This window comes from Anoplopoma fimbria, chromosome 13 (genome assembly GCF_027596085.1).
Source record: "Anoplopoma fimbria isolate UVic2021 breed Golden Eagle Sablefish chromosome 13, Afim_UVic_2022, whole genome shotgun sequence".
Lineage (NCBI taxonomy): Eukaryota > Metazoa > Chordata > Actinopteri > Perciformes > Anoplopomatidae > Anoplopoma > Anoplopoma fimbria.
Window position 1 is genome coordinate 26006928 of NC_072461.1, and position 19216 is coordinate 26026143.

Below are 19216 nucleotides of genomic sequence, written 5' to 3' on the forward strand. Positions count from 1 at the left end.
AAGAAAAAAAGATCATGGTTTGTGTTAAATTAATAACACAACTGGCGTGAATAAATAACAATCTCCCAGACTTTCTTACAACACATAATAAGAGTAAAGGCAACGATAACTTGCTTTCAAACAGGTCACGAACAACAATTAAACCTTGTTCACCCTTTCCAAATACACACTCAACCCAGTCATTGTACGTTTCTGCCAAATCAAGAGATCTGTTGAATGTCGAGGCTCCTGATCCAGAAAAACGTTTCATAAATAGGTTTCATATTGGTTCAGGATTATGCAATAAAACTACTTGGTTTAGTTTCGATAAAAGATCATGGTTTGTATTAACATAAATATCGCCCCTAGCAGACTTTCTCATGTAACTTTACACAACCAGCATAAAGACAATGTTAACTTTTGGTTTAACACGGGACACGAACAGCGGTCTCCTGGGTGAAAGTAAGCCGTCCTAAAACCCAAACTGGAAGATTTTGGGTTCATGAATTTGTTAACCATTTCCACTACACACAATTATGCCGTGTCTTGACCAGCTCTAATAACTCAAGTTTTTCCACAAGAAATAACCTTATTTAGGCCCGAGCATTGTTTATGTTGTCTGCCAGCATATACATTGTGTTTGTGTCCATCACAAAGACTGCAATCCTGATCTTTGTGGTCAAACTCTGTGCAGTCATTTAAGCGAGAGAGGGAAAAAAACGGGATTACTGCACATAAGTAAATCTGCGCTAATACCAGATTACGTAATACCTCTGGATGTTGACGAGATTTGGGATGATTTGCTGTTATTATAACGCCGCTTATTACTCTGCTCGGCAATGTGGAGAAAGTCAGCCATGCACGAAAAGATTCTAGAGCTCAACAAACATCCAGGATGAAGTCTCTGCATGAGTCACATTTATTCACTACAATGAAGATTTTTCTTAAAGAAGAGGAAAACATTCTGTAGTCTTGTTCTATTTTCTGTTGTTTGAAGATAAGCAGGAGAGTCAGGAAAAAGATTAAAAATAAGCCTTTTTGTTAGAATGTCATGTTCTGCAGGTATAAAATTGTCATTGTAGATGAGAACTCATTCGTTGTTACTTTGCCTGGTTAAATGAAAGCTAAATATATTAAAACGACTGAACTAATAATCACACGGTGACACTGCCAAGAACAGAACAATGCATCAAAGGATTTAATACGATTAAATACAATTGAGGTTTGCATGTTTACTTCATTTAATCTGTTCAATTGCTTTGTGTGTGTTTAGAAATCCAATGTCCCATTCTGGATTTTAATATATTGTCAACCAACGTTTTTTTTCTCGTTTTCCTAACAAAAGGCAGTTTCCTTTTTATGGGTTGCCCGCTTAGAAACAGTTGTCACCTTGAATTGTTTGGATAAATAATGAACATCACTGTTGGTTTGAAAAACTAAGCGGGACTTTTTGTTGGGTTGGGGACAGAAAAAGAGACTCTACGGTTTCGTTTCATTTTATGCTGCAGGTTTTTTACTGATATAATCTGTAGAAATTATAATTAGTTTCTATCTGTGGTCATGAAACTCCGGTTAACATGAACTGAACTGAGATTGAGGGCGTGTAGAAATAAAAAAAGAGGGGGAGGAATGGAGATGAAAATGGGAGAAAGGAGGGGGAAGGAGGCAGGAGAGGGAGGTGAAGAGAATAATTAAAAAAAAATGATGGTTTGGTGTAAAATTGTAACCTTAGCTTGGTGCCAATTTCCCTTTGTGGCTCCTCTACAGGTCACAATGAACAAACACATTAAATAATCAGAGCAGGACACATAATAATGAATATTTTATTGTATTGTCGTCATATTGTCATGGTCTAGGGATGACAAACGTTGGCCTGTTGGTCCATCATTTTGATCCAGACTGGATCAGACGTATTGGCATGACATTTTGTCCAGACATTCATGGTCCCCTGAGGATGAACCCTACTGACTTTTACTCCAGTGTAGCATGATGTTGACTTTTGTGTGTTCTTTTAGTGAAATGCCTTAGCCATTGGAAGGATTATTATTATCTTCACCAGACGAAAGTATTGGGAGTGGTTATGTGTTCGGTTCTGCTTGTGACTGTGTGCATCTGTGACTGTGTACACCTCTGTTTGTTCACAGCTAAAGGGAGCGATACTTTGGGTGGCTAGTTATGGCTATATGCTCAAGGATTAGTGGTCACTCACACTTTCTCAGAACACCTTTTATAGACTGTTTTATTCTGCCACTGAGTGCCTGCTTGGTCTTCACTCAGTACTCTTAACCAGCCCCTGTCTAGTAGGGGTAGCTAGTATTGCCACAGCTGAGTACATCGCCGATCCCCAGCCGCTACTCTGCGCCCAGAAATACAGTGGGGCGGACACAGTTTGCACTTTCTACTTGTTTTAGCGATGTGTTTGTCTGTCAGCTACTGGAACAATCACTACACAGACTGCTGAGTACCTCTCGGCTGTTGCTCTGCGGTTCACTTTTAATGGTCTTTTTTGGACAAGTGAGTTTAGCTAACAGTTTACAGAACCAGCAGTACATACACTGCTGAGTACTTTTTTGGCCGCTGCTCTGCTGCTCACTTTAAATAGTATTTTTTGGACCGTGTTTTTGGCTAACCACTAGATAATGGAACTACCAGAACACCGAATGCTGAGTACCTCTCGGTATGTTGCTCTGCGGCTCACTTTAATTGTACACCCACCGCTGCTTAATCGCCAGACAGCAGGGTGAGTTTATCTTTGTGTTTTAGCTTTAGACTTTATGTAGCGTATTATATGAAAAATTCGAGCCTATTGATTGATAAACGTTACATTGCGAGTTTGAATGAAGTCTGTTTGACGCTTTACAGCAGAAAGTGTTACAGATCCACTTGGCAGGAATCTGCACTCTACAAGTAAGTGAAACTTAGACATTAATGTTCCCATCAGAATTAATTGTATTTTCATTCGGGGATCCCCTGACATTCCAAAATGTCAAAATGTTTCCTTTGTCCAGTGGTTTGATTTATGAACAACCTGGGAAACTAGTGACATTCCCATCAGCCCTAGCTGTACTAGTGCTCATTAGCACATGTTAGCATGATAACACACTAAACTAATATAGTGAACATGGTAAACGAACAAACCTGACAGGGCTGCTAACCTCTTCATGTTATAATTTCAAGGCAATACATTTTTGTTTATATTGCACATTTTCTTAAAAAAAAGAGCAAAAATACACCACTCTAGGATTCTGAAGAACCTCATATCACTATACAAATACACAGAAACTGATCTGAAACCTGAGAAAATAGGAACGATTTCAATGTATTTTCCATGCTGTGTTTTTAATTCTTCTTTGGGATTTTTCTTTTTACCTTAACTATTGGAAGGATTATTATTATCTTCACCAGACGAAAGTATTGGGAGTGGTTATGTGTTCGGTTCTGCTTGTGACTGTGTGCGTCTGTGACTGTGTACACCTCTGTTTGTTCACAGCTAAAGGGAGCGATACTTTGGGTGGCTAGTTATGGCTGCTTGGTCTTCACTCAGTACTCTTAACCAGCCCCCGTCTACACAAGAGCAAAAATACACCACTCTAGGATTCTGAAGAACCTCATATCACTATACAAATACACAGAAACTGATCTGAAACCTGAGAAAATAGGAACGATTTCAATGTATTTTCCATGCTGTATTTTTAATTCTTCTTTGGGATTTTTCTCACCAACACTTAATCAGAAATCCCTCCAGGCTAAATAAAGTATTGAAAGAGGAAGAGTGAGAACGACACTGATGACAGAAGTTCAGATGGAGAAAGGGAAAGAGAAATGAAAATGAGAAGAGGGGGAGGATGAGAGGGAGAGGGAGGAGGAGGAGTGGGAGGGAGGAGGTGTTCTCTCCTCTGATTGGCTGCTGCCTCTCCCCTCACAATAAAGTCTTGAGGCTGGTCTCTGCTCCGGAGCTCAGACACACAGCAGAGGAGCAGAGGAGAGCAGCAGCAGCCGGAGCTTTCATTCATTTCATGCGGATTCTTCTTCTTCTTCTTCTCCTGCAAACCAACCTCTGAACACCCACATTTGCACCTGAACAATGCTGCAGTGATTGGCAGGAGGACTCCAGGAGGGACTGCTGGCTTTTTGGGTTTATTCACATGTAAAGGGCATAAAAAAGGAGAAAGTGTCTGCTGCTGGAAGGAGGGTTTTGGCATCATTTTCTGGGAAGGATAGGAGGATTTCTTCACACCTGGATTACTACTTGTGGAGGTGAGCTGTGCTGGTTGGTTGTGTGATGTGTGCAGCAGGTTGTGCACCTTGGAGACAAAGTGCGTCCAAATTGCGCGCAGGTGGAGAGAGCGCACTTCATTCCCACTGGTTTTAAAAGCTCTTTAATGCAAATATTAATATTGCATCTCGAGTATTATAGTGTATAAATAGACCAATGCACCTTTTTATTGATTTTTTTTTTTATCCAAATCTGTTGTCTCCAGAATCAAAACAAACCAGAGTAATGATTCAATATATAAGATAAGATAAGATAAGATAATCCTTTATTAGTCACACAGAGGGGACATTTACAGGATTACTGCAGCAAAGAGGATAGAGCAAACAAGAGACATAGTAAATAAATAAAAAAACACAAGATCAAAATAAGTGTTATAAATAAGCAAATGAGCCATAAAGAACAGTAGAGAATCCACAGTAACTGAAATATTATATATATATACAGACAGAAACTATTATAAATATTGTATTGCACAGTGTCTTAGTGCCATGTGGTCTACTGGGGTTTATATATACTATGCAGTGTGGGTTTATCTTAATTTCCCCCCCTGAGTAAGTGACCCCTATATTGGATTTCTTTAAATCAGTCTCCATTGCGGACTATTTTTAACCCCACACACACACACACACACACACACACACACACACACACACACACACACACACACACACACTACCTTCTGTTACAGAGGATTCCCCACCTCCTCCTGCAGAGACAGCCAGGGATCAGTGGAGTTAATCCCGCATCTCTCCTGAGCTCCTCCGGCCTCCTCTCCTTGGCTTTTTGCGGTCCACCTCTCTGTAGTACAAGCATGCACCGGTTTTACTTAATGTGCTGACAGGTTCAATCCGTTTATTGGTGCTTTGCTGGCCGAGCTCCGGCTGGCTGATGGTGCTGGTGGTCGCCTCCTCTGGAAGCTCTTGGATGAGTTATTGCTGCTGTACTGTGGAGACGTGTGGAAGCTGAGGATGGTGGGCTTTCTTTGTATAAATGCAGACAAATGGAAGCTTTGGGTGGTGATGCAATTGTGTTTATCTCTTTTAAAAAGGTGCCAATTTATTGATTTTGTTGTTGTTGTTGCAAGGCACATCTCACAATCTTCATCAGTAGATGGAATTCCCTACTTGTCATGGAAATGCAGATGCTCAACTTTTGTTTTCTGGAGCAATTTATTGACTTGATTTGGTTGAAAAGTGAAAGTTTTGTTATATGTGACTGTTAGTCATGCAGGTCCTGACCTCACGTCGCAATACTGTATTTAAATGTGGCGAGTCGATTCATTTCTAACAGAGATGTCTAAAATCAAACTTCCTCTTTTCTACTAAATATAGCCCAGTTTCAACACGGATGACTTGTAGTCTTTTAAACTGCAAAATGTCAAATCACTGCTTATGGAGAAGTCTGAGGTCAGGAATTTCCCAGTTCAGATGAATTTTGAAAGAAGACTCAATACATCTGTGTTTACTGTTTTTCAACAAAAAAACAAAAACAGAGTGCGTCCCACCTGTACTTGTTGAATTTTAGCCTACTGTTTCTTCAGTTTCTTTAAGATTCATGGGGAAGCATCAAAAGTAGAAGCCATAAAGCTGTTGTTTCTGCTGCAGCATCCCCTCTGTTGAGGATGTTCTAGTGTCTGTGGGGGGGATTCATGTGGCTGTCAAGGACTGATGACACCAGGTGACAAAATCCTGTCTGGAAACTGTGATTTTTTTTTTTTTTTTTTTTTTTACCACTCAGTGCCACAGCTGCAAACATTACTGGTGGTTAAACAAACTGGTGTGGAGGTAGTCAAGAAGTGTTAGGAGAGACAGAGATGTATCTGTGGGGAAGCCTCTGTTCTCTGGTCTGTATGTTCTTGTCGTTGTCTGTTTCCCAGTCTGGATGTTCTCTTTATAAAGACTGGATACAGCAGGTAAAAAATCTGCAGTTTCTTAAGTGGGTAAAAAGTGACTGGACTTGAGTCTTGACTTGCCCAAAAATTGGCGTGGGATGTAACTGACTGTAACTGTAAATGAATCTTGAGCCTTTGACCAAATGACTTGTGGCCTGCTTTAAACTTTGACCAAATAACTTCGGACTTCAACTTGAGCCTTTGACCAAATAACTTTGCCTTAATTGAAACTTGACCAAATGAACCTGGGACTTCCTTGAGACTTTAACCAAACTACTGGATGTGACCATGTTGTGTTTTCCCACGTTCAAGTCCCGCCTTGTGATCGCAGCCCTCTTAGACAGCTGATTTGTCTTCTACCTTAATACTTCTGACCCAAGACCAGCTTCAAACATCACCTCCAACCGGCCCTCTTCTTTATTTAGACTCCTTCCACTACTCCACTGTGGCCTCTTCGTCCTCCAGTGCAGCCGCTCTGCTATCTCTCACCCTCATTTCCTCGAGCCACGGATGAGTGAGATTCCTCATGCCCTTAAAGTGTTTACACAGTGGAGCGGGGGGGGGGGGGGAGTGTTGATTTACTGTTAGCCCTTTAAAGTGTCTCTGAGTCTGCATCACATTCCCGCTCTACTACAGCCTCCCTCTCCCGCCCCAATGAAGGGGAAGCAAAACACCTTTATACCTTTTTTCTCTTCAGCTTTCACGTCTGTGGAAACCACCTTCACATTTCACTTTATTGCTTTGATATGTGCGCTCCTGATCATTTCTCAGCTGAATAGTATCGGGGAAGTCTCATCTCCTGAACCACGGGAATGGTTCTCTGTGTGTTCAGTCCCTTTTTCCTTTACAGCCTCTGAACTGCTGATGGGCGCTCATCACGGGCGGTCGTTAACACTGCTGGCGGGGCGGGAAGAAACCTCCGTCGGCTCTTTGATAGCTTGTATTTTGAGCAAACCGGGCTCCATCATCCTCCCCATGGGGAAGCAGCCCCACCCAAACGTTTTCAAGGCCAAAATTACCTGTAAGTGTCATTGGTGGCTCTGCAGCCTGAAGGTAGTTTCACTTTAAGGGGTTTTACTATTGATAGGACATTTACCCTCTGGGGAGGTTTGGTGCTTTTTTTTCTTTTTTAAGGGGCTGCCCTTCTGTTTTAAAATTTCCCCCACAGGGCTGAAAAAAAAGGGAAATATTCTGACATAATCTTTCAGTGAAGCGTGACCTGAAACGGTTGCAACAGATGTTACAACACATGATCACATCTTTCACTTTCATTTCTGCGAAGAGACTGTACCACCCCCCCGTTGTAAATACTAGGAGGACGGGGAGAAGTCCCAGGCTCTCAAGACTCCCACGAGACATACCTGAATCATCCGAGAGACTCGGTGCCTTGTGATAGTCAGCAGTTTAGCCAACGATTTCTGCATGAGCTCAAAAATACGCCGTGGGTTTGAATATTTAAAGATATTTCTGTTTTAAATTGTTTTTGATGATGATTTTGTTGTCAAAATCTCCCTCGTTACAAGACATTTTCATCCAAAAGCAACAATTTGTACGTCAGTTTTGCAGCTTTATGCCTTTTTATAGCCGAATACAAAAACATCTTGTGAGCACAAACGGACAGAAATTTGAATGTCCTCTGTTTTTAAATCCAATACAAGTCCAAACCAGACTCCTTTAGTACACATTGAGGCAGATGGCCACACACACACACACACACCGCCAGCAAGGCTATAATTAAAACCATCTATCCAACCCCACCACCACCACCACCACCCCCCAAAAGCGGAGATGCAAGCTGTGGCATCTTGTTTGTTTACATTCTGCTGCCACCCAGCCAGCAGCCACGTGTAAACCAACAGCGAGGCGCTAAGAGTTTGCTTTAGTCAGGCCAGTAGACTTAACCTGCCCCACCCCCCCACCATTCACCAGAACTACTACTGCCCATACAGACGACACCTGGAGGCCAAATGTAAATGCGCTTTGTTTTTCAGGATTATGTCGAAGGCTGCAGCTGGCATGTGTGGAGAACAGACACATTGCTTCAGTGCAGAGATAGAGATAGTGATGGTGATGGTATCTTCTTGCTGCTAAACCAAACTAATTAGCATTTCTGGGCCTGAGGATAAGGTCTGTTATTGTCAAAAAAAATGTCCCTTATCTTTGGCGCTTTAGAGAGAAAGTTAATGTGATTATGAAACCAAGACAACCAGAAGTGTTTTTAAAACAAACCAGGTCCAACAAGGGCATCAAAAAAAGTACAAATTTAGCAGAGAAGAGGACGGAGAGATTAAAGAAGAGCATTTAATCTCATGGTGTCCTCTATCTAAGGTGTTTTTTTTCTTTCTATCAGAGACATTCATCTTCAAAGAAGCCCACCTGCCACCGGCGGCATTAGATTAATCCAAACTGTCCGCCTTTTCAAAGACATCAGAGAGTGAAGGTGATGTCACACAGTACTGAAGATTCAACAGGACTTGTTGCGATATTGGATTTCATAAAGCCACTTCTTTTATCGTATGTGTTCTGTTATCTGAGGTTCATATCAGTTTCACTTGCAGACGATGTGTGTATGTGTGGATTTGAGTTGTTTTGGTAGATGAAGGTTGAACTCGACAGCAACATAAAGATTAATCCCAGTCTTTATTATCCAAATACAGATTACGATCATGGATAACTATCTCAATTACTTTTTATAGTTTGTCTACAAAAGAAGATAAGAACACAGGCCCATTGGACTTTTACTTCCTCTTCAAATTGCTCATTTTGTCTTAACAGTTGAACCCCAGTGGGATTCATATACATTTCCTAGAAGATGAAGAAAAGCTGCATATCTTCACATTGGAGAAGCTGCAAATCTACAATTATTTACTTAATTAAGTCAATCGAGAATAGTTAAAAAAGTAACATGACTTAAAACGATGAAGGGAGTTTTAAAATAGTTGTTTATTAATCTTTTGAGATCCGCATCCAACCAAAACAACCCCCACCTTTTTAATGGTAAGAACAGCGAGCGTGGGATCAGGGAGTTGGTGCTTTTACATCCCAGCTGGGAACGGAGGATGAGGCACGTTCTCAGTGCTCCATCACCTGCTGCTGTTGATGTTCTCCTCATCTGAAACCCCAGCGGTTTCTTTAGAGCCGCTTTGAGGGCAGCAGATGTCTGTGGTTGGATGCTGCTGAAGAAGAAACCGTAACTAAATGAGACAGTGGAGCTTGGACTGCTACGAAGAGGGCACTGAAGTTCAACAAAATAAACCTTCAGTGGAGTAAACAAAGAAGCCAAAACCAGTTGACTTTTAGCAGGGCATCCCTCCATGGGACTCGAGATCTCCCAGTCTCTGCTGGGGGAGGCCACATGGCGCAACAGATGCTCTGACTCCTCACGCTCGCCTTTCTCATGGAAATGTCCACGGCTGTCTGGCTGAATAATAGCGATGGTCTGTGTTTTTGTGTGTGTGTGTGTGTGCACACGTGTGCATTATGCAGCGGCATGTGTGTGTGTGAAAGTGGAAGGGTGGGTGGTTTGCCTCGTGTGGTCGGAGGCTTGGAGTGAACTTATGAATAAACGGGTTGTCTAGGTGACGTGTTTTGAGCTGTTTGTCTTGTGATTATTTTTTTTAACGGTTAAGCTCCAGTATTATCTGTTGATTCCCTCCCTGTTACGATCAGCAGATGCTTATCCCTCTTTGATTTTCTGCAAAGCACATCACATTGTGGTGAAGTCCTAACTGTGTTTGAACTCCTCGTGCAGGCCGTGTGTGTTCAGGTGTAGTGTAGATCTCCTGGCATCCCTGTTATCCGTCCCTGGCAGCACCTCACCACGAAGGCTTCCTGACTCGGCATATGGCCATGGGGGCAGCATATTGTCAAGAAGGTTGGGGGTGTTTGTGTGGAGGGTTGTGATGGTGTGTGTGTGAAAAGGCCCCTTTGTGTTTCCCCAGCCATAAGTCTGCCTGGCATGGGATCGAGCCAAAGCTGCCAGGTTCAGAGGTCAGAAGGCCGGCAAAGGAAAGTGTGTGTGTGCGTGTGTGTGTGAGAGCTTGTTGTTCTATCTTTGTGAGGACCAGTTAGCGTTTCAGACCTCCGAGTGAGGACTTTACGATGGTCCTCTGTTCTTTTAAAGGGCTTTTTTTAGGAGCCAAGAGGAGACACCCCAGGCAAAATCTGGAAATGTTGGGTTTTTTCATCAGCAGAAACTCAACGGGATAGCAGGCCTCAGTTGGGCTTCCCTTTGCTTTCCTCTGGAGAGAATCCTGATGTGGAGTGAATCCTGATGTGGAGTGAATCCTGACAATCTATCACCTGTGTGAAAGATTGTCAGGATTCACTCCACATTAGGGATGCCCCTCAAAATCCCGGTTCCAAACCAGAGCGTAATTAGTAAAAACCCGGAGTATTGATAAGGTCCGGAGTTACTGGTTCTGCTATCGGTACTTTAGAAGTTCTGGAGTGAGATGTCCTCGTCTCAAACGTTCTGTCTCCTTGTCTTAACTCTGACACACACACACAGGACTTCACATGTTCTCAACTTTGTCCCACCCCAACATCATGAGTTGTTCTTCCTCCTTGACACCCACGCTCCTCCTCCTTGCTTTGCGCCATGCACACACGGAAGACAACGTGATCGCACCATGTGCATTCTGGGTAAACCAAGTGTTAAGAAATCCTGCAGGGCTACAGTTTGACCCAGAATCTCTCACAAGCTCGCACACTACGTCAGACGGCAAAGTTAAACGGCAACTCTTTTCCGAGTCAGAAGACCTTTTGAAAGAATGAATCGTCTATAGCTGTAATCTATGGCTTTTTAAGAAATTGGTTGTGCTAAAGGTTGCTGCTTATGAGGCGATAAACACATTTAGCCTGCAGTTATAGTTCGGCTTGTTCTGTAGAGCAAGGCGCTAGTAGGGCCTGGGTTAAGGGTTCAACTCCCCGTGAAGCTCAGTGGGGTCATAGCTCAGTAAATTGTCTATTCTAGGGTTTTTCATTGTAATGCAGATGACTCATGAACCTCCTGCCTGTTTTTTCTCTCTCATGCTTTTTGTGTCTCAACCACAGTTTGCATTTCAACTTTTTCAGTCATCAATTTGTGCAAATAAACTAAACCCAAACCGGGAAACCTTTTAAAATGGACAGCAGGGATCCGGAGGAGGAACGGTTGTTGACTTCGTCCAAAACCTCCACCGTCTGTGTTTGTGTCTGAGAGCTATTTTGGTGTTTTTTTTCTCTTTCTGGCCACCCTGCATCAGCGTCTGCGGTGAGACATTTATCGGACTGTTGACTGACTTTTTTACTGACTGTTTGCCCTCTTTCCTCTGCTGCAGGACAACATGCCTCAGACTCCACCGTTCACGGGGCAGCTGAACACCGGCAGCTACAACAAGAACCTGTACCAGACCAAGGAGGAGGGCTACTCCGGCCTCTATTACCATGACAACAACCTGGCGTCCGGGTCCCTGGAGGCCCTCATTCACCACTTGGTCCCAACTGTGGACTATTATCCAGATGTGAGTATTGTTGTTATTTTTTTTAAACATTTCATCCCTGGTGGTTTCTTTTTTTTCTTTGCAGTTGCATCAAGTAAAGATGTAAAGCCTTTTTTTTATTTTTTTTTTTTATTTTTTTGTTCTGTCTGAGAAGCGCTGGTGCTTTGAGACCCTCTAAGTGCCAAAGTCTCTTTCTTTTTCTGTCTTTCTTCCCTCTTTCCTCCCAAAATTAGGACTCAATACAATTTTTCAATTCCCCCAACCCTTTTTTATATATTTTGTTGTTAAGGTATCATTCCCCCAATGACTTTTCATTCCTTGTGTTTTTGGAGCCAATTTTCAAACCTATTTGACATCATGTGATTACTTCTGTGTTAAACGTATTTTCTTTCTGCTCCACAGAGGACGTACATCTTCACCTTCCTGCTCAGCTCTCGTCTTTTTATCCGACCGTACGAACTCATGTCAAAGGTGTGTCAGCTGTGCATGGAGCAACAGAGACTCAGCGATCCCCAAGCGGACAAGGTACGACATGTCAAATCTCCAGTTCCCACTCATTAGATATAGGAATCAGCGGCACAGCTGTGAACCTACGAGAAAATCTAGACATTTACACATCCTAGTAGTGGTTCTGTATACTCAATACTTCTGTGTTCATTCTGCATTGTCAGATGAGAGTCAGGAAGATCGCTCCCAAGATCCTCCAGCTGCTGACGGAGTGGACGGAAACCTTCCCGTACGACTTCAGAGACGAGAGGATGATGAGGAGCCTGAAGGAGCTGACCCACCGGCTGGCCAACGGAGACGAGGTCGGTCTTTAATTTATTCTCTCTGCTCACCATAGGCACGGAATAGAACATTCATACTAAATGAGTTAAGTAACAAAAGGCTCGTCTGCTGATTAGATAATATGTTGAGGTGTAATCACATGCCGCGGGATGCTGTTTTGTAGACCGCATATGCAGAAAAGCTACAAGCACAGGCAGATTTTTTAGCAGATAGCAGTGGAGGGGGGGGGGAGAGAGATCTCTGGCAACAAAGCAGTTTTTGAGGCTGGCTGAGTTGAGAGAAAAGCCCCATTGTTTACTGGCTAGGTGGCTTTTTTTTTGTCGTCTATGTGGCGCTCCTTCCTGGGCAGCGTTTGAATTGTTTCACTGCTGTAGAGCTGAATGTCACTGGCTTAGCGTGCCGTCGGCCTCTGCTGCGCTGTTAGAATCAAAGTTTACTTAGTGGGGTAGGACTGTTTTTTTTTTTGTTTGTCCTGGAGCCTCTGTTATCTTTGTTGCACATGCAGACCCTCCACAGTTGGACAAGTTGTTTTGACAAGCAGCAACTCCGTGACAACCAAAATGATGACTTTAAAAATGAAGTCACATCCTTGCAACTCAAAGGAAACCCTACATGTTTGGTGAGAACATTGATGGGTGGTGATCAGCTTAGAATAAAGACTGGAAGCAGGAAAAAACAGCTAACCTGGCTATAAAGTAGAACAGAAAACTCTACAAGTTATGCTAAATGAACCCCTCAAACCATGGTCTTAGTGGATGTTTTCCCTTTCAGTGGTTCTCAGGGAGTTTTCACAGACAGTTGTCATCTTTCATCGTACCAGTTAGGTTTATTTGGCTTTATATCACATGTTCTTCCCCCTCCATGTCATCAGTCATGGTAGCGTTCTTTCCCTTTTCTCCAGTCTGGACAAATAATTGGGTTATCCATCATGAATCAGAGTTCTTTCAGTGCATGTCCTGACGGTGTCCTCTTTACCTTTTGACTTAGTTGCATGGCCCGAGTTATGTGTGCGTTAATGATAAGACGGCGGGGGCTTGTTAGGACCAGACATAGATAAAGGACACAAACATCCATCTGTCCTGATAGAAGATGTCCCTGCTTTACTGCTCAACACAAGACAAACACAACCCACCTGTTTTATGCAGGTTTCACATGACTCATCAATAATACAAGCACGAGTATTGATCCTGATTTTAATCTAGAAATCAATATGTGTCTCACATGACAACTGGACACGTTTACAGCTCCCCATGTCTGCTCTCCTTGTGCAAACCCCTCCCCCCTGGTAGGAGACACATCTTAACTGACCTCCAGTAATACACACTGCCTCAGTCATGCTCGTAGACACGGCCGCTGTGCTTTGCTGTTCACAAAAAAACATCTTTTGATTTCACAGTAGATTGGCTGCAGTTGGCATTAAAGCCACCCTCTCAAAAGATACGTGTGATGGTTGAAATCTATTCCATCCTCGTGGCAACAGAAAGTCATAAAGCACAAGATCCACTCGTTCTTTCCGTTAATGAGGTGATTTCACACTCTGTACATTTAACAAAAACGGATAACGAGTTCTTATTTTTGAAGTGTACTCAAATAATTGAAAGGCACAGGTGTTTTCTATCTTATATTTTCATTATTGAACTTTAAAACTATGGTCATCCATACAAACGAGTTTGAACAAGACAAAGATTGAGGTTATATATTTCAGTTACAGATGGGGTACGAATTATGAGAAAAAAGCAACATGAATTGTTTTTATTAGGCTACGTTTTCGCCAAGCAGTTCAGCTCAGTTCGTCAAGCTCATTTCCGCTTATCCATTGGCTAAAGGTTTGGATGGGTGCCAAAAGAGACCACTCTACTCTTGGAGAAGTTTAATGAGTCCTTGCTATGAGAATCAGATGAGTCCTGCCTTAAATAAGGAGCAGTGGATCCAAACTGTGCCAGGAAATGATTGCCCCCCTCAGAAGTCTTTAGAAAGCACTTGTCGTAGTTTAGTCTTTCTACTCATTCATAAAGGGAACGTCTTTCATTTGTTTCACTTTATTTTAATCCAACCAACCAGTTGGAAGCTAAATTGCAAGTGATGGCACCCAATAAGTTGCTTATTATCCCTTATTACATAGAAATTCTGCAAGTGCAACCATGACAACCATGGTAGGTAAAAGTTGAACCAGAAAGTCTGAAGGGCCAGATTGTGAATTATTCAGCTTTTGCTTTCAGTTTCTCTCTTTAAAAAAAACAAAAACCTGATCTGTTGGACTCTGTTCTAGAAATTTCACAGCATCTCCAGACCACGGCAATACTTCTGGTTAGGAAAATGTTATCATAACTCAAAAGTACCACAAGTTTTTTCCTTAAGAACATGAACTGCCCTAATGACCCTGTATTAATTGAAAGGAAAAAAGCTCTTTCCATGAAAAGAAAAAAGCTTTCCACACACTGGATGTACAGTTGACCTTTTACGATGCTGTACAACACCCTGCAGATGTGATATCATGTACGCCACAGATGGTGTGCTCGTGATTAGCACAGTGTGACCATGAACCATTTGTCAAATGAATGGTTCTTAGGAAAGCTTTGGTGACTCGGGTTCAAAAAATCGCCTCAAGCTAATTTTGAAGAAGTTGGTACGTGATATTGTTCATTCATATATCCATATATGATAACCCGTGATAATAAGTCACGGGTTGTCCAGCTGTTCAATGTAAGCAACCGGCTCCGATGACGGCACCAAGGACCAGAACTAATTCTCACAGATTCTCCGAAATGGTGTTGTGAAAGCAAAACACAAAGGTCCAACCCAAAGCAGGTCCTGAGTTCAGAGTTAAACGCCCGGTTCTTCAGAGCGTCGACCGCAGTGCTCTGGGAAAGGGTTTTGAGTCCAGAATAGTCTTGAAAACATCTGGTCAAAGTCGTGTCCAGACCACACTCAAAACATTCCAGGACCTTGATCCCTGTGGTAGGACTGTCATTATGGATGTGGTAGGATATATAGGGAAGCAGCAGTCGAGAAGAAAACAAGAGCCTTGATCTTAATCTGACCTCATTCGATGGTACCGACTTCTTACCATCCCTCAAAATGTGCAGTTTTTATTTTGCACTACGTACTTTTCTTTTTTTTTGCTGTTGATTTGGCAGATGCCACATTGTATATCCAGTTTAATGCTTGATGCGAGGCAGATCTTTGGACAAACCCAACCCATGTGAACCCAAAAGTGCATGCAAAGTGCCATTTCATGACAGGTGACACTGCTTTTATTATATGCTTTGAATTGTCTAAGTTAAGTGGGAAGTTTAACATCTGGTTAGGAGTTGCTCCCAAATAGAAGTTATCAAATTGCTCCTGTTTAGAGAAGAAAAGCATAAAAAAACAACGTAATTGTTCACCAGGATGGAAGAGTCAAGCACCTGCTACCATCGAAGGGGAATTTTAAAAACAAAGGATTTTAAAAAAGTACTATAAGAAAGGTTGTTGCAGGTCAGGTTTAGAGTTGTAATGCTCATTGCATATTGAATAAAAACCTACAGATTCCTGTCTTTCTATAAGATTTGAGACTCAAGTCAGACTTAAGTTGTGCAAACAAGGACTAGCGACTTTGACTTTAAATAGTCAGCATTTAGAGACGTGAGGGACTTGCAAATTGCTTGCAAACATTTGACTTGGATTTAACTCTAGAAAGCAAATGAGTGCCAGATGCTAATCCGATCTTTAAAGGGGGGCGGCAATGATCCAACAAAAATTAGAGAGTTTGTTATTTTGCCAAAAATGAAATTAACCACCTCATTTTTTTTTTAATGCAAGTAAAGGTAATAAACGTATACATTTGATTGATTTTATTTACTTTAATGTGCAGCTGTATTGTCTAGCAAATTAGAATAATCTGATCTGGACTCTGTATTGGCAGATATTCAATATTCAATGACTGATCGGGTACAAAGAATTTGATCGGGACATCCCTACAACGTGCCAGTGCATCTCAGGTGGTTGGGTGTTATTTCTGCCCTCGTCGTGACTTGGCACCATGGATGTGTTTTGTAGATAAAATAATTCCTGATCAGTGCACCTTTTTACGCTCTGTTCATCAGTGCTGCTTGGCCAACCTGCTAAAAACAGTCGGTCCTCTTGTGTGGGTCAGGTGGTGCTCCACAGGAAGTCACAGCACTCAGGCCAAGAAAAACAGGACCTCCGGCGATACGACGGCGTGAGGCAGCCACGCGCTCAGTCGAGGCGACTTGTGCTGAGCAGCCGTCTGCCACCTCAGGATCACTGCCAGGGTCGATGGCGTTGGGAACAGGGTGGCCCCGCTAGGCCCCCTCATACGTAACGCCAATAGATTCGTGACTCCCTCTGCTCAGAAATGTCAGGCGTGCTTTTGTTTCCAGGACCTGCGACTATATTTACCCCGACCCTGGCCCGTCCTCTGTTTTGTAGCGGGGACAGAAGCTAGGGGCAGATGGCGGACTTTGAAGTGGCAACTGGAGCGAGCCTCACTGTGCCGGAGCGTGGTCAAGCATTAGATGAGTGTGTACACTGTTTACACTCGCATTACAACGTCCGAATGGAGGCGTTTCATTTAGGGCTGCAACTAATGATCATGTCAGTATATTTAAATCTCTCAATGGTTTTTTGGGGCGGATTAACGGATCCATCCATCACACTTTCTAGGAGACCCAGACACGATGCCATCGAATTGCTTATTTTTTTCCAAACAGTCCTTAAAACCAAAGATATTACATTTACAATTATACAAAACAAGAAAAGACAACATTTTGCTTTATTAATGACTTCAACAGGAAACGATTTGAAGTCCTTTTTATTTCTTTTTTCAACATGAATTCCATGCAATTGGTGCCATCTGATGGGAAAACTGTGAAACAACAAAAACAGTCTCTCAGGATTTGCTGCTTTTTCTCTGTATTATATTATTGTAAATTTTATATATTTCAATTTAAGACAGTTGGTCAAACAAAAGCAAGCGTGATTTTTGACACAACCGATTACTGATAATGAAATGTATCATTAATTACAGCCTTCAAAAATAATCAATTACTTATATGCACCTGACCAAGGAGCAGAGATTAGTTTTCTCTTTGATCTCCATTCCGTCTTGACTATCACTACCAAATGTTTTACAACTTCATTTTTCTTCTCTCTCTCTCTCTCTCTCTCGGTCTTGTGCTCTTGAAATCGCCCCTTGCTCCAACTGCAATATCGTCCACAGAGCCACAGTTGATTGCCTGACATGCGAATGTGTCTGTTCATGTGCCATCACACCCATCACCGGCAGACCGATGCATTTGTCACGCCCTGGGAAGTGAATTTTCTCCGACACGGTTCCCGCCCTGAGTGATGGGAGTCTGCTCACTTTTCCCCAACACGTCTCCTCCTCACGCTTGATTGCTGTCTAGGCACCGAGCCTCCACATCCATTATTATGTTTCTTCCCACCCTGTTGAACCAGGAGTCTTGTTTGTAGAACCTAGATTCTGGAGTTCCAGGAGGAGGGTTGTGGTCGTGTGGGAAGGGGAAGGGGCCTCGTCACCCCTGATTCTTTGGGCAGCTCATACCGGCGGTGTGGAAATAGGCCATGAACAGGATCCTGCATGTCGAAAATCAAATGCACATGTCCGTCTCCCCTCTATAGACCCTTTCATGCAACTCCTGTGCTAATCTGTGTCAGCGAGGGAACACTTATCTAATTGTGGCCTGTTTGGAGTCCAGGGGAAGGTTCAAAACAGGACGGCCTCTCGACCTCTTGAGGGCCATCGAGCCAAGAGTCTGCCTCCTCTTGCCCCGGTTGAGCTGAGTGGCCTTAATGAGGCCGGCAACAAGAGGCTTGCATAACATTTTGAGAAACCCTTTCCAATGCATGACCGGCAGGATACTTTTCTGCATGATAAATGCTCAAGAGGCGTCACATTTTGAGGGTCGTTCTGTGGTTTGGGGCCGAGAGCTGGCATCAGTTTGCACAGTTAGTTTCTGCTGACTTGGAGTGAACATGCCACAAATAAAAAAGTGGCTGCAGGCATGCTACTGGAGATTCTGTTCAAATGTAGCAATGTTCTAGTGGACCTTATGCTCTCAGTGATGTAACAGAGTCCTAACAGCCAGTGTCTCCATCGTTTACCAACCAGTACGGAGCTGGAGAACAATAAAACAAAGCAACAGCATGGGTAAAAAGTTGGAGGTTATTGAGAAGTCCTCAATGATCCAATGGGAGTTTGGGGAAGAACCATTTCTGAAGGTGGTCCTGGAGGAATATGTTCCGAGTCCTAAGTGAATAAAATGAAACTCTCTAGAAGCTACTAAACATTGAGGTCTAACAAACTCTTCTTTCACCTCTTTCCACCTTTCCCCTTCCCCCTTGCTCTTATCCTTCCTCCATCCATCCACCAGGTTTACAGGAAGGCGGTGGGCCAGATGAGCCAGGGTCTGATCAGGAGGTTGACGGTGCTCAGCCAGTACGAGGAGGCGCTGGTGAAGATCAACGCCACGGCGGCCGAGCGGCTGACGACTCTTAAGGCGAAGCCCCAGGCGTCCATCCAGAGAGACATGCTGTCCATCTGCAACGACCCGTTCGCCGTCGCCCAACAGCTCACGCACATAGAACTGGTGAGAACCAATTGTCTCTATAATTGTGTTTGTTTTGTATTTAGATTTGTTATTTTTGTTCCTTTTCTGTTAAGGACAGTTCCTATTGATCTACAGAAGCCTGTGATTGATCCAGACTTGGGCCCCAGAGGGCTAGTTTTCATCAGTCACATCTAAAAAAATCTGTTTAAATCATCAATCATTTGTT

The 19216-nt window shown here is 42.9% G+C and overlaps 1 protein-coding gene across 1 annotated transcript in view; it reads left to right on the forward strand.

Annotated features, from left to right (window-relative positions):
- The first annotated feature begins 3947 nt into the window (after positions 1 to 3947).
- The window catches only part of rasgef1ba (RasGEF domain family, member 1Ba), a 30187-nt gene continuing 14918 nt past the window's right edge, over positions 3948 to 19216 (forward strand). Inside the window, exons 1-5 of the mRNA XM_054610171.1 lie at positions 3948 to 4236; positions 11468 to 11650; positions 12032 to 12154; positions 12301 to 12438; positions 18814 to 19029. Coding sequence (XP_054466146.1) covers positions 11474 to 11650; positions 12032 to 12154; positions 12301 to 12438; positions 18814 to 19029 — 654 coding nt within the window. The 5' untranslated portion in view covers positions 3948 to 4236; positions 11468 to 11473. The remainder of the gene's footprint in view (positions 4237 to 11467; positions 11651 to 12031; positions 12155 to 12300; positions 12439 to 18813; positions 19030 to 19216) is intronic.